General features: G+C 52.7%; 11 protein-coding genes across 11 annotated transcripts; 5 read left to right on the forward strand and 6 right to left on the reverse strand.

The window, feature by feature from the left end:
- QC763_512575 (uncharacterized protein) lies at positions 1 to 824 on the reverse strand (the record flags this gene model as incomplete). Its single annotated transcript, XM_062913815.1, is given in 3 exon segments — positions 1 to 75; positions 92 to 454; positions 468 to 824. The coding sequence occupies 3 exon segments, from the start codon at positions 822 to 824 to the stop codon at positions 1 to 3; spliced, it is 795 nt and encodes a 264-aa protein (XP_062764073.1).
- A 363-nt stretch (positions 825 to 1,187) lies between these two features.
- Positions 1,188 to 3,743, forward strand: QC763_512570 (uncharacterized protein; the record flags this gene model as incomplete). Its single annotated transcript, XM_062913814.1, has 1 exon — positions 1,188 to 3,743. One exon carries the CDS (start codon positions 1,188 to 1,190, stop codon positions 3,741 to 3,743), a length of 2,556 nt encoding a protein of 851 aa, XP_062764074.1.
- Positions 3,744 to 4,047: 304 nt separating this feature from the next.
- QC763_512560 (uncharacterized protein) lies at positions 4,048 to 5,650 on the forward strand (the record flags this gene model as incomplete). The annotated part of the gene is made up of 5 exons (XM_062913813.1): positions 4,048 to 4,412; positions 4,474 to 4,672; positions 4,728 to 5,153; positions 5,217 to 5,287; positions 5,336 to 5,650. The coding sequence occupies 3 exons, from the start codon at positions 4,048 to 4,050 to the stop codon at positions 5,106 to 5,108; spliced, it is 945 nt and encodes a 314-aa protein (XP_062764075.1). The 3' UTR covers positions 5,109 to 5,153; positions 5,217 to 5,287; positions 5,336 to 5,650.
- A 695-nt stretch (positions 5,651 to 6,345) lies between these two features.
- QC763_512557 (uncharacterized protein) lies at positions 6,346 to 7,427 on the reverse strand. Its single transcript, XM_062913812.1, has 2 exons — positions 7,027 to 7,427; positions 6,346 to 6,971 (listed from the first exon to the last, which is right to left on the reverse strand). The coding sequence occupies exons 1-2, from the start codon at positions 7,261 to 7,263 to the stop codon at positions 6,723 to 6,725; spliced, it is 486 nt and encodes a 161-aa protein (XP_062764076.1). The 5' UTR covers positions 7,264 to 7,427; the 3' UTR covers positions 6,346 to 6,722.
- Positions 7,428 to 12,572: 5,145 nt separating this feature from the next.
- QC763_513080 (uncharacterized protein) lies at positions 12,573 to 17,429 on the forward strand (the record flags this gene model as incomplete). The annotated part of the gene is made up of 2 exons (XM_062913859.1): positions 12,573 to 15,869; positions 15,924 to 17,429. 2 exons carry the CDS (start codon positions 12,573 to 12,575, stop codon positions 17,427 to 17,429), a joined length of 4,803 nt encoding a protein of 1,600 aa, XP_062764077.1.
- Positions 17,430 to 18,843: 1,414 nt separating this feature from the next.
- On the forward strand, positions 18,844 to 21,045 carry QC763_513075 (uncharacterized protein; the record flags this gene model as incomplete). The annotated part of the gene is made up of 1 exon (XM_062913858.1): positions 18,844 to 21,045. The coding sequence occupies one exon, from the start codon at positions 18,844 to 18,846 to the stop codon at positions 21,043 to 21,045; it is 2,202 nt and encodes a 733-aa protein (XP_062764078.1).
- A 570-nt stretch (positions 21,046 to 21,615) lies between these two features.
- Positions 21,616 to 22,353, forward strand: QC763_513072 (uncharacterized protein; the record flags this gene model as incomplete). The annotated part of the gene is made up of 1 exon (XM_062913857.1): positions 21,616 to 22,353. One exon carries the CDS (start codon positions 21,616 to 21,618, stop codon positions 22,351 to 22,353), a length of 738 nt encoding a protein of 245 aa, XP_062764079.1.
- Positions 21,937 to 24,151, reverse strand: QC763_513070 (uncharacterized protein; the record flags this gene model as incomplete). The annotated part of the gene is made up of 3 exons (XM_062913856.1): positions 21,937 to 22,633; positions 22,703 to 23,858; positions 23,922 to 24,151. The coding sequence occupies 3 exons, from the start codon at positions 24,149 to 24,151 to the stop codon at positions 22,517 to 22,519; spliced, it is 1,503 nt and encodes a 500-aa protein (XP_062764080.1). The 3' UTR covers positions 21,937 to 22,516.
- Positions 24,152 to 25,198: 1,047 nt separating this feature from the next.
- QC763_0082560 (uncharacterized protein) lies at positions 25,199 to 25,583 on the reverse strand (the record flags this gene model as incomplete). Its single annotated transcript, XM_062906131.1, has 2 exons — positions 25,199 to 25,293; positions 25,355 to 25,583. 2 exons carry the CDS (start codon positions 25,581 to 25,583, stop codon positions 25,199 to 25,201), a joined length of 324 nt encoding a protein of 107 aa, XP_062764081.1.
- A 78-nt stretch (positions 25,584 to 25,661) lies between these two features.
- QC763_0082570 (uncharacterized protein) lies at positions 25,662 to 26,132 on the reverse strand (the record flags this gene model as incomplete). The annotated part of the gene is made up of 2 exons (XM_062906132.1): positions 25,662 to 25,992; positions 26,104 to 26,132. The coding sequence occupies 2 exons, from the start codon at positions 26,130 to 26,132 to the stop codon at positions 25,662 to 25,664; spliced, it is 360 nt and encodes a 119-aa protein (XP_062764082.1).
- Positions 26,133 to 26,671: 539 nt separating this feature from the next.
- QC763_513050 (uncharacterized protein) lies at positions 26,672 to 27,626 on the reverse strand (the record flags this gene model as incomplete). The annotated part of the gene is made up of 2 exons (XM_062913855.1): positions 27,417 to 27,626; positions 26,672 to 27,360 (listed from the first exon to the last, which is right to left on the reverse strand). Exons 1-2 carry the CDS (start codon positions 27,418 to 27,420, stop codon positions 26,672 to 26,674), a joined length of 693 nt encoding a protein of 230 aa, XP_062764083.1. The 5' UTR covers positions 27,421 to 27,626.
- Positions 27,627 to 27,734: the final 108 nt, after the last annotated feature.

Raw genomic sequence — 27,734 nt, forward strand, 5'->3', positions numbered from 1 at the left:
TCAGACCGGCAACAGCTTGTTCGGCGAATACCCTGTCCAAGTTAAATAGCCAGGAGTAGACAAAGCGCCAGCTGCCTAGTCCAGTACATACGTAAAAGGCTTTCTCAATCTGGTGGCGTTGCAAACAGTAATTCGCTTCGCTGCAAGCGCTGTTCTCAGCAGTGATACCATGATACCCCCCAAGCCATACAACGACCTGCCAGGCATTGGCGTAAATTGCCTGCATACATTGAATCTGTATTCGCTTTTCCGCCTCGCCCTTTTGATTGATACACAACGCGTCGATCCAAAGTGTCCGGGAAGCCGTTCCCCATCGGAGATGTCGAAGCGCCAGATCAAGGCTCGGTGTCACTTGCAGGTCGTCAAAGTCAAAGTCTTCAACATCAGTCGCTCGAAAGCTGTAGGCCAACCTCCACGGTTTTGTCTCGAGCATCTCATCGACAACGTCTGGTATCTGTGAGACAAACAGTGCCACTAAAATGCAAGTTCAAGACCATCATGGCCAATTGGAGGTTGAGCCTGAATTCGATTGAGCGGATGTGGTACCAGGCGAAGATGATATAGAGGCGTGTTATAACCATGGACAGCCCCTTTCGTAAGCGAGCCCTTGCCAATCTGTTGTCGGGCGGGTTTGGGGGACGGCGAAGATGCAAGATGTGGATGGTCTTCAAGTTGCTATCATCGCCCCATTGGTATGACAGAGCTTCGTATGCAGTCTTGATGTCGGGTGATCTTATTTCCAAGACGCATCTGATTTCGTCGTCAAATTCTGCGGGAAGTAGTTGGGCGACGCGGAATTCTTCTCCACGCAGAGTTTGATACATGGCAATCGGGTGACACGGTTTGTCGCTCGAGTCGGCGGGTCAAAGGTTCGAATCGAGGTGGTGATTCGGGAACATCTTGTTCGAGGAAATGCAAAGTTCTGACGTTGAGGCTTAATAAGTCATTAACGATACAGAAAAAACAACGAGGCTCGCCGTCTAGGAGTTACCCTCAGCTGTGGCGGTGGCAGAGCTCTCTTGGCGACTGCACGTTTCAGGGGACCGGACGCTGCAGGGAAGTGCTCAGTCCAGCCTTGCGGTCTGCCTGGCCCAGAGAATGATCAACCTTGACTCACACATAAATCTATGTCATTCGCCTGCGTTTATTTAGGTACCTATTGCAGATGAGAGAGTTATATCGCCAAAATGCCCGTCACAAACCTTCGCAACCCCCTAAAACGAGGCAAGGACCCTGAGCCACGAGAACCGGAGCACAGCGACCCCGAGTCACCAGAACGCAGCCCGACGGGACAGAAGAGGCCAAGACACGACCCAACCTCACCTCTCTGCGCAGAATGTCAAGCCTTCGACCTCGACAACTACTTCGACAAAGCCCCTTCAGTTCTTGAAGCATGGCGTAATGGAGAGTTGAAAGCTGGGGTGAAACCCCGCAGCACCCCGGTTCGAGCAAAGGATGGGTCTTGGTACTTTGAAGACGCAGTACCTATCCATTACTTCAAAGACCGACTGAAGCCAGACACAAAGTGCCCTTTATGTCAGTTCTTCCGGCAAATGAGGGTGCAGCCAGACAAGCACGAAAAGTACAAGCTGCTTGCTCTCCCTAGCAGCGAGAGCTGGCTGTTTCAAATTGACTTGTTAAAGGAATGGAAGGAGATGTGGGATAAGCTTCAAGATTCAGTCTTTATGATTGTTGTTCCTGACTTGGAGTGGCTGCCGCCGATGGGGCATGAGCATACTTGGATTGAGAAAGAGGTTCCCTCGGTGGGAATGATATGTCGGTTGCAAGCTGAGGAGGCGCCTGAAGAGTTGATGCGTCCAAGGGAGTTGCGAAACGAGGTGGATTTAGGTCTCGTGCGAGACTGGCTGGATAACTGCATGAAGAAACATGGGAACGCTTGTAGGAGCAGGACTTCAGATGATGTTGTTGAACGCGGCTTCAGGGTGATTGACTGCGAAGCGGACCCTCCCACGGTAGAAGTCCAACCGTGGGGGGTTTCCTACGCCGCGTTGAGCTACGTGTGGGGAACAAGCCCTGAGGATCAAGTTGAATGGCCAAGGACCGTCCTGGATGCCGTTGGTGCAACGAAGGATATCGGACTGCGATACCTTTGGGTCGACAGGCTGTGCATCAACCAGTCAGACGGTGATGAAAAGGCCTATCTGGTCTCCAAAATGGCAGCCATCTATGAGGCAGCTGAAGTAACCATTGTCGCCGCGGCCGGCAACGGTGCCGGTCACGGTCTTCCGGGTATTAGGGACACCCCCCGAAGACCACAGCCACACTACACTCTTGACAGCGGGAACGTTCTTATCTCGACTCTTCGAGATCCGCGCCGTGACATTCTCGAATCAAGCCACTGGACGCGAGGCTGGACATACCAGGAAGGTATCCTCTCCAACAGACGCATCGTCTTTACCGAACATCAAGTCTACTGGGAATGTCGAAACATGGCTGCTCAAGAGAGTATCGACACTAAGCTCTTTCACAGATTCTCACAAGTTGAAGAGTTTACCGACGATGACGGGGCGGCCAATAGCAAAGTTCTCTGGAAAGAGCGAGAAGATGAAGAGCTTGTCATGGCCGACTTCATGCTAGGTGGCATCTTCAAAGGTGACGCTTCGAGCGGAGGCCCATTCTGCAGCGCCGAAGGTTCCGTCCATACCGGGGGGGACGATCCATACCGTCTGGACTATGGCTTCCCGTCGCACCTCAGCGCCACCCTCCGTGCGCAACTCCGCGGACTTAACGAGCACATTCGGGCGTACTCCCACCGGAGGTTGACCCACGGTACAGATTCCCTGCCAGCGTTTTTGGGAATCACCAGCATGTACAGACGCTTCCCTGAGCTTTACTTCCTCCACGGCCTGCCTCTCTACCTCGACGGCAGTGTCCCAGCCTGTTCCACCACGCAAGTTACTTTTGCCATGTCAGCGAGCGGATGGTATCACCGGAGCAGTATACAGCCAGAAACAACATTCATCTCAGAGCCTTGCTCTCGAAGGCCACACCTTCCGTCATGGACCTGGGCAGGATGGGAGGGGCCTGTTTCCTGGCGGGCTCCTCCCGCTATCGAGCACTGCTCCAACATGACGGACATAATTGACGCCATCTCGGTGAAGCAGCCCCCGCATCCCCTCTGGGTAGCGGAATTTCACGTCTTCAACTCGGCGCCTTTAGCAGAGAATGACATGCCTGCAAGAACGGTGAGGCTGAGGGAATGCCATTCTGGTGAAGCTCTCGATGCAGAACAGCCAGATGCGATTGTGCTCCAAAATCCGTATGTGCTGAAGTATTCCACACGACATCCAGTTAGCGAAAGCAAGAAGAAATGGGATTGGACAGCCAGGGCGGGCAGGGTGGGCAGCAGGTCAGTTCAGTCTGACCAGAATGTTCCGTGGGATACGAAACAGTATCGGATTGCTGGGAGGTTGTCCTTTGTTGCTATGAGTATGGAAATGACGGAGGAGGAGTGGACAAAAAAGCACTTTGACGGGGAGCTGGTGAGTGTTTTGATGTATGCGACGAGGTGGAATCCTGAAGAGCAGAGTGGCCATGGAGGGGCGCATTTCATGACGTTGAGAAAAGTGAGGAGTTTCAGGGGTCGTACTTCGATTTGGGAGAGGGTCGGGGTGCTTTACTTGGTGATTCCCAAGGTCTCGCTGGACAAGTGTGTGAGGGGGGATGACTTGTTAAAGCAGGCTCCGGTGGAGAGACGGGAGATGACTGTTATTATCGAGTGAGCATCAAGGGCACATTGAGCCTTAGGCGAGGCAGGTGTCGACATGTGAATATCGTGCTGAGGAGAAGCATTTGCTGTTTTCAGACTCGTTCCAAGGTTGCTCTTTAGTGTGGAGTCGATAGATGTTTGCAGTGCAACGGCATGTCACTCCCTCACGATGATTGGCCCACAGTTCAGATCTCGGCGGGATCCACTTTGTGAAGGGGATATTAGAAATGTTTTCTTTTCTCCCACGGAACTATTACTTGGCATGCCACTGAATCTTCCAAATTGTTTACATTTTGTTCAACATTTACAATTCTCTTATGAAATTTCCCTGGATCCTGAAGAGAGGGCTCATTCCGGCCACCCGACTCAGATTCACAGGGCACATGCAAACAATAGTTCGAAACATGGGAGACCTGAACAACACAGAGGCGATGAGGGAGCATGTGAAGCCAGCCCATGACTCCACGTACGAGTTCAAATCCTTTGCAATCCGTCCCTGCGATGAAGACCAGGACATACGCAAGCGGTACCGTCCGTTCCTTTTGAGCGATGAAATCTCCGAATCAGATTGGGTGTCGAAGCTCGAATTGGCCACAGCGGCGAAAATGGTCGACACTGAGCTGCTCGTCCAAAATAAGGACAGGCTAAAGATCCTCGTGCTTTACGGAAGTCTTCGGGCGCGGTCAGTTACTTTTTTTTTACAAGAGTCTACCGATAAATACGCATTAGCTGACAATTACCAGATCATTCTCCAAGCTTCTTGCGTATGAGGCATCACGCATTCTCTTCCGCCTCGGCTGTGATGTAAGAGTGTACGATCCAGCAGGTCTCCCAGTCAAGGATGATGAGCAGCACGACCATCCCAAAGTGCGTGAGCTTCGGGAGCTTAGCAAGTGGAGTGACGGGCATGTCTGGATCAGTCCCGAACAACACGGGAACTTAGTACGACTCCTCCCACAAAGATTCTGGGTAAATTTTCTGGCTGACTCTTGCATAGACCGCCGTCTTCAAGAACCAGATCGACTGGATCCCACTCTCAACCGGCTCTGTCCGACCCACTCAGGGGAGGACCCTGGCTATTGCGCAGGTCAATGGCGGTTCCCAGTCGTTCAATGCCGTCAACTCTCTGCGTATTCTGGGCCGTTGGATGAGAATGTTTACCATTCCAAACCAGAGTTCCATCCCGCAAGCATGGACGCACTTTACGGATGCCAATGATCCTGTGGATGGAGGAAACCGACTGAAGCCAAGCTCCAACAGGGATAGGCTGGTGGATTGCATGGAGGAGCTGGTCAAGTACACCATTGTTATGCGGCCACACTTTGATCTCTTTGGGGACCGGTTTAGCGAGAGGGAAGAGGCAAAGGTTAAAAAGTGAACAACGCCCTTTGCGGTTTGATATGTCTTGTTGGGAACTACCTAGGTACGTATCAGAACAACCAAAAGTGATGCAGGTAGCTAAACTCAGGAGGACCCGACGGTTTAGACTTGAGCCGTCTTTCTGTGCCACAGCAATCTCTCACCAAAGACTGTAAATACTGGCCGTTGTTGTTTAATGTCCTGACCCAACCTTACATCTCCCCAATTCACTGACCACTTGTTTAGCGACCCGATCAGCGTTACCACTGTCTCATCCCCAGGCCTTCCCCATCTCGTCTACCTACACTGGGCTCTTCTTATGTTGGTTTGGCTGGAATCTCTTCTTCCGAGCGTTAACTTTGTTCCCGCCGCCGGCTTGCTCTGTCTGGTTTTTTACTGACTGGTCCTCGGGTTTGCGCTTCTTGACAGGTCCACCTACCTGTGTTCACAACGATAGCAGTGCCAGCAACACTGTTGCCGTCCCCAGAAATTCCAGCACGACTGAAGTTGTCCACAGTTCTAGCTCTAAGGCGAAAAGTTCATAAGTTCCTGAGCAGTATCCCGGCCCATTGCCACTCGCTCCAATGCAGCTAGCCACTCCTCGAGATTATTCTTCAGACCTTTGTCCGTTTTAATATTCCCGCAGCTGAAAGCGTCCCGATGAGGACCTAGAAATGATTTGAATGGATATTTTCTCTCATGGCGTTTAAAGGGTCCATGGTCGGCGATGTCCCTTGCGAAGGTTCTCGAGTATTAGGTTGAGGGACCAATGAGTTTGAACCGGGGCATACAACGTACCTGACACATCGGGCAACGATTTATTGATTCGCCGTAGGTAGAGCAATACCCTTTAGCTTTACACTTGGCATAATCCTGCCCGGTATTGGCGCACTGACAGCGGTAGGGCATATCGGCGTTGTGGTATTAGATGCTTCCGGTGTCTATTTTGAAGTGATGGTGATGGGAAAGGCTGCGGGTGTTGGACTTGCCTTGAATTAAATAGTAGAAAGACAATAGCACGTGTTATCGCTGATGACAGCATCAGAGACAAGCGAGACGTTCTGAAACAGGCCTCACGGTGGTCTTAAGGGAATTTCATGGCGTATGACCATGGCTTACTTCGGATTAACTCACCAGATTGGTAATCGATGGGATGGAAAGGTTCCAGTGTTGAAAACTAAGCTGAGAAGTTGTCAACCGTGGTAAGCAGTGGGGGACTGACTTTTATCACGCCTGTGTGGGGTCACAATAACTTTTCCTTTAGCTCTCTAAGCCTTTGATTTACCACATTACAGGCCCATATTACTCTGCTTCCTATATCATCCTCTTCCTCCAGCCCTTTGCTATGATCACCGGTGATGCCTTAGGCTTTCTTACTGTCTCCGGCTCTCTCATCAAGGCTGCCCAATGTCATCGCACCCATGGCCTTCTCAACCTCCCCAGAGCCATCAAGCTTGTTGTCATTGCCAGCAGTCTTCTCCTCACTGTCAGTGGTCCCATCAGGGTTGTTTGTCTTGGGAGGACTATCAGGGTGGTAGAAGCTCGTCTCCTCAGTCGCCACCGACATCAGTGAATCCAAGTATTCCTCTTGCTTCCTCTCCAGGTTCTCTTTGTAGCTGATGTCGGGGCGGCTCTACTGCTTCTCATCATGCCAATTGTACTGGGGAAAACCACAACCAGAGTCTTTGGCGCGCTGAAGTGGGCGGGTGCCGGGAACAAAGTTATCCTGTTTTCCCCAGGCCCGGTGGATGCTCATACCTGGTGGAAGAATGTCGGTTGGATAGTCCTCCTCTTCGGTGCCGGGGGTGGGTTCAAAGGAACTGGATGGTACGGATGGAATGGCGTATTTATTCTCGAGGAGGATGGGGCCACAGTTGGCGACCTATTGGAAGTCTTGTCAGCGTCGTGTTCTTCGGGTCGTGGAAGACCAGACATACCCGGCAGTGGTGACAGCGGTTGAGGCAGAAGTGTGCTCCGACGCAGGTCTCCTGAGCTTTGCAATGCCTCCATTGCCCGAGGGCACGGCATTGACAACGATATCCCGACATTTTGTCAGAACTTGTCAGTGGAGGATGTGTGAAAGAAATTGAAGATGATGGCCGACTTTGTTTCAGTCCATGGGGTCGAAAAAGGAGGTGAGAATCTGACAGTGTGATTCGGGACAAGGTTGGCATCAGATAACAACAACAAAAAGTATCTGTCGACTTGGGAGTCGCCTGCAAAACAAGGCTTCACAGCGGCAGACGGTAGCTCTCCCTGCCTGATAGCAGAACCTCACCGCGGGGTCTGCTTGGGTGTAGGCTGTTGTGGGTTCGAAAAGTAACTCGAACCAATGAGCGTGCCATAGCTCAGGTTGACTCTGAAAAGCAGCAGTCCCAAGGCAGCAGCAGGGTCTGAAGACGTCTGCTGGCGTGCCCAAGGTGCACGTGCCCCTGGCATACCAGTCAACAGGGCAGAGCAAGTTGATCACAGCTTAGGTGAAATGTTCCCAAAATGTCTCCAAATAAACTACATTTTCTGTGTTCTCAACTACCTAACCGCGTGCCCAGGACCTGTTTGGCATTCAACCTATCTGGCTCGTTGCCCTCCTCCAAATTACTTCTTCTGGTTCTGGTACGGGTGATAAAAGCTCGTTTTGCCCTTGTACCCATCCATTATATAGTCAGCATAAGCCTGCCTCTGCTCCAGGCTGTCATTGTTGGGATATGAAACACCGAGCAAGCTCTGGCTTCCGTTGGGAACAATGTCCCCTTAAGTTGTCCCGTGAGCCTGTCCGCCGCTATTACTGCCTTGGGCTGCGAGGTATGGCGACCAGGACGAGGTGTTACTGGCATGCGTGTTATTGGCATGGTTGGTGAAAGTGTAGACCGGTTGCTGAGTTTGGTGAGACGACGGGGCGACATGACAGGTAACCTATTGTTGGGAGAATTAGCACCAGCTCACTTGGAGACCTTTCAGGACAGCTTGTAGTTAATTACCTGGCACATCCCACACAAGCTGGACGTATTGTGCCATTGCTGGCATTGCCGGGCTCTGCAGGAGCTGGGGCTTGCGCGGCATTTGCAGGTAGGCATTTTGATAGCCGTGCTTCGGGGTGTAAAGCGTGTTGGATTTATCGCTTGTGTCGAGCCCAACGGTAGAAGCCGTGGAGGTTGATGGCTTGCTGAAACAACCAGAGAAAGTTGTCTGCTCGGTGCCATTATATCTTAGTTCCACCATAGTAATCTGAATCACTATCTATTTTCAGTGACCACTGACAACTCATACTTAAGATACGCATGTGTTCATGTTGAGCCATGTGCAGTCCTTCGAGATAAACCTCGTTACCCTATCCTGATCACAGCTACTCCCAACTGATTACTTATAAAATTCTGAATACACAAGACTTGGTTGTGGAGCCAGGATGTGCAGCTTTAAGCCTACCAGTCATAAGTTATAAGAAAGAGGATCACGCGTGAAAGAAAGTGTCATGAATCGTCAACGTAGAGAAGAAAAGCCAGTGTACAATCTTCATCAACACACCACTGAAATAAACACAATTCCATTCCCAAAGAAACCCTAGTGACCACTCTATCAAGACATCCGTGCACCTTCATTTCTTATCACCATCCTTCATTGCCAAGTCTCTCTGTCTTTCCGCTTCATGCTCTCTCATGGCCTGATCCAACCGCTCCACCACCTCGGATGCAGAGGCCTTTCCCAGCGCAATAGCTGCCATAGCCTCGATGTAGGATTGGAATCCAATCTGATAGTCCTGCGGTGCCCGCACCTTGACGAGGTTCACATGGCCGACCAGCATGTCACGGCTGTAGTTGGCGAATGGGGGTGACATTGCCCGATATCCATCAAATCCGCCTCTGGGAGAGACGGGTGACTTGTTGAACTGGCATCTGTTGTCCTGTGTAGCTGTTAGAAACGATTCTTATGTATTTTTCAATAACATTACGTCGGATATAATAAAACCATTCAGGGTTGATCAAAAACGCGACATGATGGATGAAGCTGGATGGAATGGGCAGGTCATACGCGACACCCCTCACAATAGAGTTCTTTATCGTGCCAGACAGCACAGTTCAGCGACGACCGGCAGTTCGGCTTCAAGTCAACATTCTGGCACCGGCACAGTGGCATGTTTTATTCTGGTTCTGACGCGATAGATATGAGCTGCTGGTGATGGTGAACGGGGGCAGCCTGGTCATTATGGTATCGATGAGGAGATGTTGCCAATGCGCGAAATTCGGGAGCCTCAGCGGTTAATGCAGAGTCCTACTTCGATGCAGTTTCTGTCAGGCTGAGGAGGCAACATGGGCTGCACCGCCTCCCGCCAGGCGAATTGTGGGTGGCCTTTGCCTGTGTGTGACCAACCAATGCACGTGCAGCTGGACCTGTGCGCGCCTCTTTAATAAAAGCGGGAAGACAGGCAGTCCTGCCAAGGTAATAAAACGTGGAGGCAGTTCGGTGAGGCTTGCTTACGAAAATAGTATATCTCACCAAAATGCACATTCAGGCTTGACTCTTGGGCTCAGACACGGCTACTATGATGAGCTGTCATGAATCACAAAGGCGACAGGTCAATTACCAGGGGGTTGGGCAGTCAGGCTTAGCTGCGGCGGCAGGTGGGTAAATAGGTACCTCATCATTCATCCTGGCAAAGTCCACGTTCATAAATGCAAAGGTCAGGTTGTTGAATATGGCTGCTTTTTAGAAACCAAGTCCATTTTCAAGTAGGTAAGGTAAGGCAATTTGTGCTGTAAGGGCATCCACAATATGCCCCCCTGAACCCCTGAATGGCTCTCTGACCCTATGCTGAACTCCACTCTTGTTCAACATTCCATACACCAATACCTAACTCACTCTACCTATTTTTGGCTCGAGTTTCCGTCGGATGTTCCTGCATCTTGGTTCGCGGGAGGTTTATTCTCCTGTCCCTTTGCCTGCTTTTTTGCCTCTCTTTTCGCCATCATCTTTGAACCTAGACGTTCGCCTTCTTTCTCCAATACCCACCCAATTTTCATGTGGACCAGTGCCACCAGTGCTACCATCTGAACTGCCTCCGTTGTCTATGTTTCCCAACTTCCTAGACTTTTTGTGACGGACGAGAGGGACGTTGAAGTTGTGGTTAATGTTGAATCCTTGACTTGGATGCAGTGTCATGGGACTCAAAGAATATGGGGATCAGAGCCTATCCTCTCCATTTATCTACCATGCGAACAAAGGGTCGCTGTGAATTGGCCGGAAGTGATATTAAAATCTTGTTCTTTATTCGATCCTATCACACTTACGAGGACATCCCAAGGCCAGTGCCAACAGTATTTCGCAATCCATTCCAACCAAGTATGTGTGCACCAATGAGCAAGATGGTAAGTGGGGTTTCTTCAAGGCTCCGATGTGCCTTTCATCGTGTGCGTTGTTCAACCGTTGACAAAAGCCAAGGCTGGTTGGAATGCACAAAGGAACGCTAGACTCAAACCAACTGTTTGGTTGTCAGCAATCATCCCTGACTGCATGCTGAGATCCATGGTGGCGCCACTTGGTATACACCACCAACATCGAATGGAATGTTGCATGTAGTGTTGGGGAGGAGGCCAGCCAGCTGCCACAGACTCACAGGACTTGCAGCTGTTTGAGATTCACTGCCCTAGCTTTGGAGAAATTGGGTCGTAGGTGCCTACAGATTTCATAGTAGAGCCAACTTGGTCAATGCCCTCTGAATACTCGCGGCTTGAGATGGCAGTTAGTACTAAACATAGGTACCTAAGGTACCTTACCATGAGATATTCGAATCACTTCCAAATTCCAGTTCCAGACCAGGTAGTCTTTGAGGCATGTGAATAATCTTTCTATCGCCTTGACAGACATGGGTATCTACCTATCTGAAGGTCTCTCGACTTGAATTTTCAGTGGAAGAAGCTAGCCGGTAATTGCTGAGGAGTGTAGCTTCCTTATTGGTAGGCCATAGACTTAACCTATCGACAGTGAAACTCGGTGCTTCCTGCTTGCCAAGGTGCCTCATATTCACTCTGCAGACCGGGTGACGTAACAGCCACCTCATGAGCTTTGCCCAACAGATCACCACCAAACCTCAACTGAGCCACTGAACTTTTACATCAGTGCCTAGGAAAAGTACCCATCATTCGTAAGCTTGCATCCTACATCATCTCGTTTTACACCCCATCGTCAAGATGCCAGTGCTCATATCGCGCACAACCTGTTACTGCAAGCAGACCAAGTTCGCAAAATGCAAGGCACCTGGCAAATGCACTGAAGGGACCCTGAAATAGGTATTCAAGCTGTCTGGGGAAGGGGGCGCACGCCTCTACTTCATGCGTCGCATTCCTATGTGCTGCGTAAGACCTCATGCTATCCTTGATTTCCAGCTTGATTGATCTGACTTTGACTGACATGTTGCCCACGACAGGATACTTGTCCTGTGCCCAGAATCGAAGGCGTGCCTGACTGGATGAGGGCCATATCTGAATGGAAGATCCGATTGATGAATACGCTGCCACTATCAGTAAAAAACTTGGCGGACTTTGAGGAAAGTACGGATGAATGAACCAATGAAGATAAATACGGTATCAACATCTATGGCGAAGTTGCTACAGGGACAAAGAGCTAGGATCAGTCATCCCGGGAATTTACCAACTTCTTGATATCGCCATGCACACGAAGGGGCTCACAGAGGGCCAAAAGATGCTCAAAACGACCAAGGTGGAGGCGATGAGCCGGGCGTGGAGGCGGATGAAGAGGAAGTTTGAAGAGGAAGAAAGGGAAGAAAGGGAACGGGTGCTATATTTCACTGAGCTCCGGGAGAGACTTCCGCAGCCTCATAACCTGATGTTCAGTCCGGCGGTGGAAAGCGACGAGATAATCTTGACAAATTACGCCGAGGTGACAGCGTCTCCTAGAGTTGACAGCGAGATCGGCACGCCCGTCTCTGGTCTGGATCAGGAGGGATAGCGATACTACAGCGTACTGTGTAGTGTTTGGAATATAACATATGATGGTTTGGTGATGTCCAAAAAGTCCCTGCTTCCAATGCCAAGATTGTTTCACAGCCAAGACTGGGAAGCTATCTGATTGGCTGAGCGGCTGTCGTAGCAACGGAAGCAGGCATCCTGACGACACTTAGTGGATCGATGCACGGACCGTGACGCGCCCGCGCCCAGGAATTTTTGGCTTCTCACGGGCCAAAAGGAGAAGCAAACAGCCAAGAACTCCAAGCTGAAGCATCCTGGCATCACCATCATTTGCTGCGAAATTGACATCCCCATATCACCGCCCTGCCCACGATTACTTGGAGTTTCCAGACGCTGCCGCCGCTTGGTTCAACGTCCCAAATACCACCAACCTTAATTGCCCCACGAGACCTGCGCCCACTGCCCCTCAATGGCTGTATATCCGTGACCACCGCCCTTCCATCTCTGCTGGAAATTACGAGAGCACATCCAGGGACGGACCCCGCGACCACCGCAATACCAAGATGAACGACGGCGACCATGACCGCCCCTCCCGGCCGAGCAACGCCCACTGGATCGGCGACACAGAGTCTACCGATAACAAACGGCCCGCCACCTCCGCTTCCGCCAGAGGAAGCAATCTCAAGCCCGAAAACATCCCTCCACTGCACCCGCCCTCCGCCCTCGCCGTGCCCGAGACCAGCTATTTTGACAGCCCTAGCGGTGATCTGAGACACTCCGATTCCCAGGCTGAGATCGCTGTTCGACAGCACCTGCAAGACATCGAGTCTAGCTTTGACGCCCCTCTGTCACCCATTCCCTCGACCAGCAATGGCTTTGACGATACGTTTGTCTTCGACTCGCCGTCAAAGAAGCCGGCTGCACCATTGCCGAAGGCGCCTGCAGATGATGCCGACGAGTCGCAGATGCTACCCGTCCCGAGTCGAACGGCTTCCGGTACATCCAATAACGCTGACGTGTCCGAGCTAACCGAGTCTGGCAACGACGAAAAGCAGGAGGATACCAGCAAGGCGACGCGGTCGTTGGAGGCATTTTCTTCCTCTCCGACAGCGGCTGCTGCGGCGCGGACGATATCGAGAGCCTTTTCCGAGGCCGTGTCCATCAACGCCGACACCAGCCCCGACAGGACGAACCCTCTTAAAGACGAGCCATACCTTGATCATTCTACCGAAAGCTCTCTGGTCATACCGCCGAGCAAGGAAGAACCAGCCCACCACAACGATCAAGAAAACAATTGGCAGCGGGCATCAGTCGACACAGGGAGCGTCAACAGCCAGGCGATGAAGTCTGCCAGCCGTCCCAAGTTCCTCCGGAGTCGAAACGCTAGTCAACGTTCGTCCGTGTCGTCGACCCTCACCGATCCTGAGAGCGACAATACCGTGGGAATTGGAGATTATGCGCTCCAATCAGGGGGCGCCGTTCCCTCGCTGGGCATGCCCCGCAATTTCAACAGCTTTCTCTCCCGGTCTATCAGCGTGGGCAGCATAGCTAGCGGAGTTGACGACATGCACGATCATATCGGGCCCAGCGTCGGTCAACTCGAAACCCTGGACGAAGTCGACTCGAGCCTCTCACCCCAACCACAACCACCACCACACAGACGAGCACCACATGTCGACGATGAAGAGGATGACGATGATGTGCTGCGAACCCCAACCCAATCCAAATCCTCGGCTGCGCTTGCCGCCCCGACCGATACTGTGCTCGCCCGACATGTTAGAGACGTACACGTGCCAGAATCGCTGGCGAACGAATACAAGTCCAAGGGGGGGCTGACGACGCCGGGAAGGTCCGTCACGTTTGATAATGTCAATCTTGGGGCGTCCACGACGAGTCGGCATGGCAAGAGCCTGACGCTCAAGGAGCAGAGCAGCACCATTGAGCGGCTGAGCAAGGAGAACTTTGACCTCAAGCTCAAGGTTATGTTTTTGAGCGACCGTCTGGACAAGCTCTCTGAAGAGGGTATTAAGGAGATGATCTCGGAGAATGTGGAGCTCAAGACTGGGTTGGCGGTGTTGCAGCGGGATAACAAGGTGTTGCGGAGGCGGGTGAAGGAGCTGGAGAAGCAATTGAAGGACGAAGACGAACGGCCGGGGACAGCTAAGAGCGCCGGGTCTGAGGATGAGGATGCGCATGACAGGGAGGAGGAGCTGATCTACCTGAGAGAACAAATGGAGGAGTACGTCACGGAAATTGAGAGGCTACGGAATGAGAACCTTAACAGGGAAGCGGAGAAGAGAAAGATGGCCGAGCTTGTCAAGACTTTGGGAGAAAGGGCCGGCGAGAGAATGGGCGAGAATTTGGGCCGACAAGAGGAGGCGGATGTCTGGAAGGATTTGTTGGAACAAGAGACTGCTAGGAGAGAACAAAGCGACGAGGATAATCGCCGGCTACGCGACGAGGTATTCCGGTTGAAGCAGGAGATGGCCCAACAAATGGGGCTACCAATAAGCTCATCATCTAGCTTCCACCACAGCAGGAGGCACGCACCATTCTCACCCGCAGCACGACCACCGACAGCCTCTTTTTCGTCCCAGGATATGGACAACGCAACAACTGTGAGTGTCACACTGGTTGATGACCTACGCCGGGAGAGTGAACAGTTGCGCCACGAGAACGCTGAGCTCCGCCGAGAAGTGGGCGCCCAGACCTCGATGTTGACGTCCAGGAACCGAGAGAAGGAGCGCTTGTACCAAGAGATTGAAGATCTCAAGATGGCCCAACGACGAGGCGGCCCAGCCCCATCGACTATCGACAGTCTCTTGGAACGGTCGGCATCCCGGGCTGGTGTTCACGAGCGGTCCCATTCACGCATTAGCGGCGGTGCCACGACAGTTCTCGACGACCTGGACCGGGATGAGCTCGAGGAGAAGCTGGCCGAGCTGCGTGACAAGAACAACGAGCTCAAGCTACAGAATCAAGATCTGCAACGAGAGTTGGATGCCTGCATGGAAGACTTTGAGACCGCGGTGGAAGCTAAGAAGCAAGCCGAGGAGCTGGTCGCCGCCCTGCAAGAGGATATTGACGCCGCTATGAACGACTTGATGGCCCTCCAGGCGGAGCGTGACGAAGCACTGCAAGAGCATGCCAACCTCGAGGCCGAATTCGAAGCCTTGCGTAAGGAAGCACAAGAAGAGATTGATGCCCTGGAGGGAGAAGCAGACCAGCGTACCGGCGAAATTGAGAGACTCCAGCTTGACCTCAATGACCGCACCGAAAACTTTGACGCCTTGCAGGAAGAGATGCGTAAGATGAGTGATGCACTTGTCAGACTGGAAGATGAGCAGGAGTCCAAGATTCGCCGGATCTCCCAACTGGAGCAAGAGCTCGGCGACGCCAACAGGGAGTTGGAGGAACTCGAGCTTAAGCTGCTTGAAGCCAACGACAAGGCTAACCGCCTGTCGGTGCAGCAAGAGTCCAGCCAGGGCGAGATTGCCTTCTTGCGAGAAGAGCAGGAGGGAGACAAGATTCGGATCGGAGACCTCGAGGCTGCTCTCGCTAATGTCGAGCAGAGCCTGCGGGATGAGAAGGATCGTACCAGGGAGCTGGAGCAACGTCTCGCTACCGAGAGAAGACAACGCGAGATTGTCGCCAACAAGGAGAAGGAAGAGGTTCAGCAGTTTGTCAACGAACTCAACCGGGAGGCATCGACGGCCAAGGACGAGGCTCGGAGACTCCGGAAGAGTCTGTCGAGCCGGGAGGTCGAAGCCACCGAGTGGAAGGAGAGATTACTGGAGCTCGAAAACAACTTGCGCGAGGCGTTGGGTGACTTGAGCGGTACTAGGTCCAGCTTGCTCAAGGTGGGTCCCCTGGCCGTGACGCTTCGTGGAAGGTCTTGGCTAACGCTTTTTCAGAACATCGCCAAGATGCAACGGGATCTCGAAAACACTGTCCGCGACCTCGACTCTACCAAGGCCTCGCTCGTCGAGAAGGATCGCATCATCAAGCAGCGTGATGCTCTACTCGAGTCTCACAGCCACGAAACCCGGAAGCTGGCCGAGATGCTCGACAAGGAGCGGGCCGCCCACCGCAACGTCAAGAACCAGTTTGAGACGTTCCAAAAGACGCACTCTCATGTCACCCGCACGGTTAGCTCCCAAGATTCGCGGATCATGGAGCTCGAGGCCCAAAAGGCTGCAGACAAGAAGCGCATCTCTCAGTTGGAGAGCAGCTTCAAGGAGCAGCTTACGGAGCGCAACAACCTGTTGCTCATTCTCTGGACCCGTCTGTCCACCCTTTGTGGTTCAGATTGGGCACATGACAACAGCCTCATCAACGGGCGTGCCTTGCCCAGTCTGGAGGCTGTTTCGACCATGCTTCCCGGTTTCAGCAAGAACCTGATGGCGGCTGTCAAGATGATTGAGACGATGATTGGTAACTTCCAGACCAAGATCAAGTCGGTCGAAAAGGACCTCTGGAAAGAGTACCAGACTCTGGAAGGGCTGCTAGATCAGCGAACCAAGAAGCTCGACAGGCTGGAGTCCATTGTGCGCAACAACATTGCCACCGGACAACTCAGTGGCCACAGCCACTCTTCGCGTGACGTGGACAAACTTGCTCGCTTGGAGGAGGCGTACAGACAGCTCAAAGTAGAATGCCACACCTTGCGGACAGCTGCGGAGGTTAGAGCCCGGCAGGCTTACGCGGCGACTGGTGATCCGAATGGGTTGCATGATCCCACTTCTCCAGTTGGGGGGAGCCCATCCCCTTCTGTGCCCACTGGCCCCAAGGCTAAGAGCCGGATCCCCAAGACGGGTAGCAGGGGGAGTTCGCTTGGACGGACGGGCGCACCTGTACCGTCTCGTTCCTCAAGCCAGTTCCACTCTCACTCGTCGAGGACCCATCTCGCGGCTGATGAGTTTGGGATGCTGTCTCCTGACGGGGGTAGTAATCCTGCAAACAACAGCAACGGGACTACGCCCCACCACACGGACAATGAAGCTCCTACCTCACCACTACATCAACAGGACAAGACACCGAGGGAGAGCTTGACCAACCAAGCAGCTGGCTCTAATACGGCTTCGGTTGCTGGTTCACAAGGTGGGACGGGGCAGTCGATGGAGAATAAATGGATGCTGAGACTACGGGATCTGGAGTATAAGCTCAAGGCGGAGAGGGAGGGGAGGATACTGGATCGGGGGGAGGCGATGAAGAGGATTAATGCTAGTGAGAGTGAGAATATGGCGTTGAGGGAGAATCTGGAACGGGAGAGGAGGAGGCAGTTGCAGTTGAGTCAGCAGGGGGAGAGGGAGCGGGAGAGGGGGGAGAGGGAGAGGGGGAGAGGGAGAGGGGGGAGGGAGAGAGAGAGAGGGGGAGAGGGAGGGAGAGGGGGAGAGGGGGATAAAGGACAGGGCAGGTAGTATGCTGCGCTTTTGAGGGGTAGGGGAGCAGCAACAACAACAACAACAACAACAACAACAACCGGGGATGGGGTATCGTCAGCTGGGTCTTCGTCTGGGGAGGACAGGCAGAGGAAGGGGAGGTTGAAGGTGTGGTTTGGAGTGGGGTGGAAGAGAGGTGGAAGGGATAGTGTTGCTTGATATTCATTTCTAGGATGGGTTTGAGTTTTCGACTTTTCTTGTTTCAGCAAGCAAGGCGTGCAGCGCGTTTGTTCACGGATTCTGGAAGGGGTTGGTTTGGTTGGAAGGGATTGATTGGTTCCATGGGTGTTTTATTTCATTTCTCTATTTTGATATCATTTTGAAGAAGTATTGCGAGTTGTTGTTATGGGATGAGTTTGCTCTGCACTTTTTTGGGCTGTAGTTTTGTAGTATTACTCTTTTCCTCTGGATGTGGAAGTTTGGAGTGGGAGACTTGTTGATGTATAAATATCATTTTGAGCTTTTGCGACACGCAGATCAGTGGCTTGCTGCGCCCATCGAGGCTTGAGGCTTTTGATCAGTCTGTGGTGCAAACTTTACTGTCGTTGTGACATCGACGGCATTGCTTTTTGGTGGTGTAGCTAACGGAAGGGCTTGGTGTAGGTTGTGCAAGCAGCGCTCAAGGCTTTCAGGATGGAGATAACGAGAGATATGTGGTGTTTTGGGTTCTCGTAGCAGGCCGTCACGAGTCACAATCTCCGGTTTGTGGGGTTTGTCCGGCGGTGCACTTGACCAAACTTTTTCCACTTCCATGGCGGGAGAGAAAAACCATCGAAGGTTCCATCCAACCCACTGGGAGTGCTCCACAGAAGATCGAACTTCGGACAACGTCAACCCCCCGACTTGGTGATAGCAAGATGGTGTCTGCATGGGACGGGGGGAAGGGTGGTGGGCGACAACGTCGGGATTCACATCGGCCAGGCGCAGCTCCTCTTGTTTCCTGCCTCCTCAATGCAGTGTCATTCGCGGGCCTTTCAGTAACATTTCCGGAACGCTCATCCATCGATCTATCGCGAACATGCGGGAACCTCTCCAGACAGCTTTCCACCATCCAGCCACCGATACACCAACACGAACAATAGCGGCAAACGGTTGAGGACAAGCTGGAATCCAATTGCCAACGCCACATCCCCACCCACGCATCCAAACGGTGCCATGTGAACTGCCACCTCGGAAGATATCATGACTGAGCTTTTTTCCCAGGTATAAGTCACACATACCTTCTCTGTCTCTCTTGCCTTTTTGTCTCTATTTATTGCCTTCCTACATCTCTTCTCTCTTGCCTCTGTCTCTCCTCTCACTCTTCTCTTTCTTTTCCTTCTTCTCTCTCTTCCAGTACTCAAGCAACAGCAGTACACGTTAAGGCCATCGCCCTTTGACACCTCATTTGAAAATGGGTCTCCTGGGTCACACACCCAACGGGAAACCAGCCTTTCTCAACCCAAGAATACCCCCGCAGCGAGCTATTAGGGACCGTCTTCTACGCCAGATCTCCCATCGCTCCGCGCCTATCCGTATGCAAACAGATACCCGTCACCTTTCACGTAACCCAGGACAAGACCTCGACAACGGTTTTGCCTTGCCCAGACCAGAACTCGCTCCCTTCGAATTGGACTTCTCGGAACAGAATGGTATGCCGAGTAGTGTGGGGAGAGGTTCATTGGAGAACCGACAAGCTGAGTCTGACTGGTTGACCAGACTGGTCGAGACAGTCGATTCCTTGCAACAAAAGGGGGATAGCTTGGACAGGCTGGTGGAGAAACTGTCCAAGATGGCGGATGATGGGGGGTTCAGGCAGGGAACCATGGACACATCCATGCTAGCAATGCTGGTGGCGAACCCTATTTTGCAGATGATGAGAGACATGGATAGGGAGGGCTGTGAGGTTACGGACGACATGATTCGGCAGTCAACCGCCGAGATCAGGAAGCTGGCGGGCATAACCGGAAAAGGATTCAACAAGGTGTTGGCTCAGTTGAGCAAAATGCAAGACACCTCTGTTGACAAGTCGGGTACCCTCAAAGTCACGGCGGAGGAAAAGGCTGAGGTCGAGGCTGAGCGGGATCTTGCGAGGCAGCGGAACAGCCGTGCCTGCAATCACCTCCCTTCCATCGTGTTCTGGCAGCCTTCGTCCAGTGCAAACAACTCGCTGAGCCACCTGGCCAGCAGCAGACTGTGGAACTGGAACCCTATCAACTTTGCGGTCTTTCTGTCGCCCAGCTCTACCGACAACCATGACGACCTCTCGCTCGTCGACACCGCCATGGCAGAAGCTTTCTTCTCCCGAGTTACCTACCGCGTCGCCCGACACAGGCATCACCACTTTCTTGGCTACAGTGAAGTGAGGCTCCCATGCGAAGCTGAGGGCCAGGGTCCGCTGATTGTCGGCCGGGACCCTCCATCCATTGCTAACTGGGGAGCATGGGCCTGCGTGAATGCCATGTTGCAGGGCGTGGATGAGTACTGTTGCTGTCCAGAGGAAGCCAACTACTGCCTGAGGTATCAAGTGTGGCGTATCCCCCCAGGCACCGTTGGATCGGAGCTAAACGTCTTGAAGCTGATGTGGTTCGATATTGATCCGCTGCGGACTGGGTGGGATGTCGTGCAGGCCATGGGCAAAAGCTATTGGATCCCGGTCAACTTCGTGCAGCTATTTGCGCCTGCGAGGTATGCCACCCAGAACCACCCGCAGTGGTGTGATCTGTCAGCGGTCGAGGGATTTTTCGTGGCCCTTGTCATTGGTAACTCTTCAGGAAAACGCGACGAGTGTTTTCGACAAGCCGAGTATCTCTTGGGAGATGCCGAGTTGGACGGGACTGACAGTGACGGTGTGATCAGCAATCACTGCGATACCAAGCGGACTACGCCCTCCACCTGGGACCAGGAGCTGCGCCGCGACGGGGACCTGGACAACTGGCGGTGCCTGAACTTTGTATTGGCACTTTCACAGGATCAGGCCGAGGCGCATCGGCGCACTGCGTGCACCCGACGGGGTCAGCGGGCGCCAGATAGCTGGAGCGTAGAACTATGCTGTTGTCCGGAACGCACCCCATTTTGTCTGGCCATCCGGCTGGACAACCAGAGGGACACCAGCGGTGAGAACTACAAGTTGGTTCGGATCAAGTGGATCATGCGGAGCGACAGGCTGTACGAGGCTAATCGGCTGTTGCAATCACCTGTCTGGCCCATCATGAACCGTGAGGCTGAGGAGAGACTGAAGGTGGTATTCCAGACAGAGGTACCGGAAGAGTGTGACAACTGTAAGGCGGATCAGGACGACGAGGAGACGGATGAAGATGAAGACAATGATGAAGAGATGAGAGAAACTGAGCAAAAGGAAACCATGTCGCCCCTTTTCAGCGAGAGTGATGATGATGACGGTGAGGAAGATCAGGATGGATCACCTGACACTCTGGACTTTACACGCGCCTACTCTCCTCGTCGGTCGCTGCCTAGGGTGGCCGAGCGGAGACCATGGTCTGGTGAGGAGGAAGGGGAGGATCAGGCCAGAAGCAAACGGCGTCGGGTGGATATCACAACCGAGATCAGTGGGTTGAAGGGGATCGCTAAAACCCTGAAGCTCCCTCTCCCTTAAAGAGAAGGAGAGATTTCAAGACGGTGTTGATGAATGATTATAGACTGTTAAGTGTTATAGGATGATATCTGGGTTAGTGTTTATTTTCAGATGAACGTGGGACGCGGAAAGGTCTAATGGGTTACGAGGAAGTTTGGATAATTTTAGTATGCCTATGTTTTGGATAGGTGCTGCATGTATAGTGGAAGTCGGAAGGATTTGATATGTTTACGAGAACATTGTGGGGCAGGTTTTTGTTTTCTTCTTATCTAACAACTGAATCTTTTACCTATGACCTACGCCTGTACCCAGCCGTAGGCCTTTAACATCAAGTACCTTATTCTGTACATGTTTGCATTCTTATCACTTATCTCTGGCGTTTGCAATCTTTAACAGGCGCTTGCACGCCCCATCATCTCCTCCCATGTCGAATTGATTGGACAACAACCGCTAGTGTTCGCCACCCCGTTCATGCCCAATATTTTATTCTTCCCCGCCGCCGGGCATTCCCATATCACACACTCATACCTACCTACCTGATCTTCCATCCGTCCCGTCTTATGCGTGTCAGTTCATTCCCACCATCACAAAATGTCCAAACAATCCACCCCCACCAAAACCCCCAAACCACCCCCCTCCATCATCTCCACCCAAATCGGCTCTGACTACGACGACCTCGAGAACGACCCCCCAACACCCCCCTCCACCTCCTTCTCCTTCGCCAGCCCCTCCACTTCCCGTGCGCCATCTCCGCAGCGTCAGAAGATGTGCATCCCTCTGTCCCTCCCATATTGCAAAGAGGGTGCGATCCCCACACCAGGAAAGACTTACATCATTACCGCACTGCATCTTCCTTCCTCGCCGCATCGTCATTGCCCCACCGATGATGAAGACAGCAGCAACCAGATCCTGAGGGCCATGACCCTATGTGGGGGGCAGCTCAAGCTGCAGGAGCTACGGCGAATGAATGTGACGACTGGGTGTTGGTTCTGGGAGTGCATTACCAAGGAAGGATGGCTTGGTTTTAGGAATGTGGCTAGTGGGACATATCTGGGCCAGAATGGAAAGCTGGAAGTGGTGGCGACTGCTCCGCACTGTAAAGCGTGGGAGTGGTTTTGCGTGAGGAGGGTTCCGTTTGTGGATCGAGCTGGGGGGAAGGAGAAAGAGAGGGATGGGTACGTGTTGTTGATAAAGCATTGGGATACTTTGAGGTGGGTGGACGTGTCGATTGTGCCGGATGGGACGGTGAATAAGGAGAGGTGGTGCTTGGCGGGAACGGACAGGGCGACGGTGTGGGGGTTTGTCGAGGTTGGGGAGCATGATGGGTGAGGTGATGGAGTTGGGACGACATGGATGGTTGCAAGTATGAACGACGTCTATTCGGTCGTGATACAACGTTTGATAAAGGTCGGAAGCGCTTCTGAATACATAGTAGGAGTGAAGAAACAACCACCGGATAGCCTTTGCCTTCACCGCACCCAAGGCTTTCGCCTCAAGCCTCCCTCCTCGTAATCGTCACATTCATATGCTCATGCAGCGTCGCCCCATAGTTCCAATACTCAAACGGCTTCGCCGGGTCAGTCATGGCAAAGTCATATCTCAAAAACAACTGTCGGTCCCATATTGTCAGCATCATTCCCATGCAACTTTGATCAGATCAGCAACGAAAAACACTCACCTCGAACAACACCTTTCTCAACTCGGTATACGCCAACTTCTTCCCCAAGCACTCCCACCTCGTCCCCGAAGCAAACACCAACCCCTGCGTCAACTCCATTTCCTTCAACCTCTTGGGGTCCCTCTCCTCCACCCACCTACTCGGATTAAACCTGTCCGCATCTTCCCCAAAAACACTCTTATCTCTCATGACGGTAAACTCGGATATCCCCACTGCCGTGCCCGCGGGGACTTGATATCCGCAAACGACATCATCCTTGTCCGAGCACTTGAGCTGCAATCCCGAGATAGGCGGCCACATTCTCAACCCTTCCTTGATGACCGCATTCAGATAACCCAGTTCGAGCGCCTCAGCGTCAGCAATAACCGGCCTGGTGACCTTCCCCGACCTGATCGCGTTGTCGATTTCCGCCTGAAGAGCACCGTGCGCGGCGGGGGTGGTTGAAAGATAAAACACCGTCATCCTCAACGCCGTGGCGGTAGTGTCGGTCCCCCCAAACAGCATGATCAACACCTCCGCCTCGACTTCTTGACGAGAGAGGTTACTCTCCACAAACCGCTGGAGGATGTCCTCCTCCCCTTTGGCCTTGTTCTCGTACCGGACATCAACCCTGTCTTTGATCAGCCCAAGCAGCTTCCCCATCCCGTTGTTGTCATGCGGTTTGGGCAGCAGGCTTTTCACCAGGGGGTTGTTCATCAAGGAGATAATCACCGGAAACAATCCAAGGGTGGTGACGGTGGGGAGCATGCCCTCCAGGGTGCTGATCGTGTTGTTGAAATCCTCGTCAACATCCAGATACCCAAAGGGAGTGGTGAACCCCAGCGCGGAGGTGGTGTCTTGGGTGAAGTAAAGGAACTTGCGCGCCATGTCCATGGGTCGGATGCCGGTTTCCTTGGAGGAGACGTATTTCTTCTCGATAAGCCCCAGAAGCTTCCCGACTTGGGTGTCGATCACACCTTCTTGTGTGGTTATTCCTTTGGCGTTATACCCCGGGAGGACGTTGCTGCGGATGCGGTGGTGGACTTTGTTCTCGTTGGCGGTGAGGATGTTGTCGTTGGCTGGATCGAAGCGGAAGCCGTTGTACCAGACGTCGCGGTGCCAGCCTGAGTGGACGGACCACATCCGGCGGATCTCTTTGGTGTCGCTGCAGATGAGCCTGTTGTGATGATGGAGTTAGTCTGAATACGCGGGACGTAGGCGAGTTTGAGGGTGTCGTTACCAGTTCGGTCCAACCCTTGCCAACGGTCCATACTCGCCGGCGACTTCGGCGAGCGCATTTGGGATCCTGCCCGCCATGGTTTTTTTGAAAATCCATGATCGAGACAGTGCCGCCCCGGCGGGGCCGGGGATATGCCGGAGCCGGAGATAGGTCTTGATCCTAGACGCAAAAATGTACAAGACTGATGAGACCAGAACGCCCGTCAGGACGAGGCTGTTGAAGATGGCCATCTTTCACCCTTTTTGCTCTTTTACGAGAAAAAGAGAGAAAAAGACCAGGAAAGCATGCGACGGTCCCTGGGACATCTGCCCCCGGTGGGATGGGACCGGCCTTTTCATAAAGCCCATCCTTGATACCCTTGAAGAAACCCACAATGACCTGCATGAGTCTGCAGCTCAAAGGGGTGTTCCGACCCTGTAAACGACCCTTGATAGTGGATTCAATGGCTTCGTACGGGGTACGTAGCAAGCCATTCGCCAGTGAAAAGTCGGAATTCGTCATGAACCTTGTTTGTGAGGCCTGTTGCAAAAAGTCGTGGCATGCAGGCCACTGCTTCCGTATCAGATAGTTGCTGCGCCCCCCTTCTTGAGAACTGATGGATTTGGTAAGCGTGCGGGGACAGATGCCAGGTTCGCATGGCGGTTTTGTGGTTTTGGGTCTTGGTAACACAAATCATTCGTCGACAGATCTTGTGTGTGGATGCGAGTGGTTATTAATGGCCGAATGGTTTAACCGCCGATCACAGTCAGCTTTTGCGTGTTTCTTGTTCGGCGAGATAAGGTGCCAGGTGGTGGTTGTTATTAAGCAGCAATTCGCCTCTGACGATATTGGATTGGATTATGGCCGAATGCCCAAGTGGTGACGCTCCAGATGTTCCAAGAAGTGCTTATTAATGCTGCCCAGAAGCCCACTTCAGCCCGGCTCAGTTATCAAACAGCAGGTGTAGTAGGTAGCGATTCTGGTTGGAGCCTATTGAATCATAGCTACGACTGACTGGTTGTCCTTACTGAGCCTCGAGACGTGCTCGTGTCTTCGTACATGGATCAGATGGGAGGAAAGGGGTGCTGGTGAGTGGTATTTAGAAAAGACCAGTTATCAGAAGGCGGGAGCGCGTCACCCATCGCAACCCTAGGTACCTAAGGTACCTGCTCAACAATCGTGCCCAACTCCTCTGGGCAATACTTGTTGCACAGTGTCTTCATGTTGGTCATGACACTAAGCCAACGTATTAGCCCTGATCTTGACGCCAAGAAACACAAAAAGCAAGGCAGCACGACTCACATCTCTCGAGGATCTGACCCCGGAATAAGAACCGCAGCCGAAAGATCAAAGCGGAGCGAGTACAGCAGATTCCTATCATTACGCTCCTCAACTACCCCCATCATTATCACCACCTCCCTTGAGTCTCAACTTGTTGAAAGGTAAAGGCCTACCAGGTTCATCAGGCGGAAAACACCGCTTATACTGCTCCACATACTCCTTCCTACTCAGCCTATGCCTCACCGCCCTCCAGTTCCCAATCTCGTGTTCGTTGTGGGCGTATAAGGTCGTTGGATCAAAGACAAATGGCTTCCCAGTTGTCTCATTAGCAGCGCTGTTCTCATCCCAGAGGTCACTGTGGATCAAGCAGGGCTTGATCTTCCCTTCCAAGGGTTCCAACATACGAGGAATTATGTTGCCGAGAACTAAGTGACTAATGCGCTGGAATTCGTCATGGCTGTGATGCCCTTCGTGCTGTTGCTAAGAAAGCGAGATGGTGTGGCCGAGGATGTCGCGGAACAAGGTCGTCCAGGATGGTTGCCACTTGATGACGTCGTAAGGGTTTGGTGCCGTGGCAGGGAGGTTCGTGGAAGCCAAAATTCTTTTGTGGGGGAGATGGATGTCTTGTGGAGATGAGCGAGCTGGGCGACGAAGGCTTGCGAGGCGGGTGGGTTGAAGTCCGATGTGGTGGGAGGAGGCGAGTGAGAAGACGTAGATTCTGTAGTCTCGTTCCAGAATGAACTCCAGCCGTAGGCTTCGGGTACGAAAGAGGGGGGCACCGAGCCAATTGCGTTCAATCCAGAGATTTCGGCTGTGATCATTCTTTTGGCAGTGGCACCCAGGGATCGCTCGGGTGCTCTCTAGAAGATAAGACTGTCAGCAAATAAGGTGGCCAGTATGAGAGCGAGGACCGTCCACGAACCTGGAGGAAAAAATCTCCGACGCTGCCATCGGGAAGTTGCGCCGTGATCTTGGCGGTCTGGCCCCCAGAGCGATCTTCCGTAGTGTCTGGCGCCGATCAACTTGAAGCCCTTGGTGGAAAATGTGCGCCTCAGTTTCTTGTTTGGCAGATGGTTCCAGTCCTGGAGCAAAAGGTTCACCCAGTTCGGGCTTGGGAACAGGCCCAGAAGGTGCTTCTGTTCCGACGTGGCGGTTGAGCTCAGCCAAGTCGGCCATTCTGTCGATATTTACAAATCTCAAAAGAAGAAGAAAAAGGAAAACGGACGAAGTATAAGCGCGATAGTGAGTAGAGTACTCGGTTGATTTGAAAAGAAAAAAATAATTCAACAGTGCAGCCTACGCAGTGCGAAGCCAGTGGTGTTTGTTGGTTGGTTGGCACGAACTGGCTGTTGGTCACGGGAGATGAATCGCCCACAGGATAACCTGATAGACAGGTGACAGAGCGGCAAAGCCTAACGCGACAACATCAATCCTCTGTTCTGCGGACGAAAGAAACAGCACCCGATTCATTGACAGGGCCTATCTTACAGCTAAGGGCCCGAAACCCTGATAAACTCCCACCCAATTGCCTCCCCTCTCTTCTCAAACGCCAGACACCCTCTCTTCACCTCTGCCACAAGCCCAACCTGGTCGTCACCGAGCCGCTTCCCTCCTTTAGAGAGACACGTCTCCTTGAATTTGATCTTGTCCAAGACGGGATCCCTCCTCATTTCCCAATCCACCGAAACCACCACCTTGCCATCAGGGTTGAGCTTCACGTCCAGCAGGATCCAGCGTGTGCCATTATCTTCTAGCCACGGGCTCTTGAGCCGTATCATTGTCTCGTCACCAGCGATGTCCTCAAATGTCCATTTCCAGCTAATGTGCGGCGACTCTTCTGGATTGTGCGACGACGAGATCAGGAAAAAACGTCGCTTTGTATGCCCGAGGATGCAGCCGGTTGTAGGTACACGTAGGAGGTATGTTTGCCCAAGTGCTGGGAACGTGTCCGGGACGACCTTTGGCCCGAGGAAATCGCTAGGAGATTGTGCCTTTGGTGCTGGTGGTGGGCAATCAGGCATTTCGATATCGGTGGAACCGTGAACGGAAATGAGCAAGTCGGCCAGACTCATTTCAGATGCAGAGTCGTGGGCTGTCGAACTATTGATACTATTGATAAAAAAGGACGGGAAATTCGGCTCGCTGCCGGAAACCCCGACTTGGTCGATGTCCATTGTTTCTGTTAGGGCCTCGTCAGTGGATGTCGGCATTTTTGTCGCAATGTATTGTGCTTACCCATGATGGCAAGATTTGAAAACGTCTCGAGTGAAAATTTCTAGGTATTCACTGCTGGTTGCTGCCGGAACACACGCTGATGTAAATTTGTAATCGAAATTGATTGTGTGGGAATCGAAATCTGGACGACAGGAGCAAAGAAGGAGCTCAAACTTCCTCGATGTTGGAGCCTGACTCAGCAAACAACCTCAGGGAGCATACTGGGAATGAATGCCTCGGGCATCTGTACGTGTCAGGTGCGGGGGCAGGAAGCCATGGGTCACCAGGTAAGTATCTGTGGCTAGCAGACACACACACACACACACACACACACAGAGC

Source organism: Podospora pseudopauciseta (assembly GCF_035222475.1).
Source record: "Podospora pseudopauciseta strain CBS 411.78 chromosome 5 map unlocalized CBS411.78m_5.2, whole genome shotgun sequence".
NCBI classification, from domain to species: domain Eukaryota; kingdom Fungi; phylum Ascomycota; class Sordariomycetes; order Sordariales; family Podosporaceae; genus Podospora; species Podospora pseudopauciseta.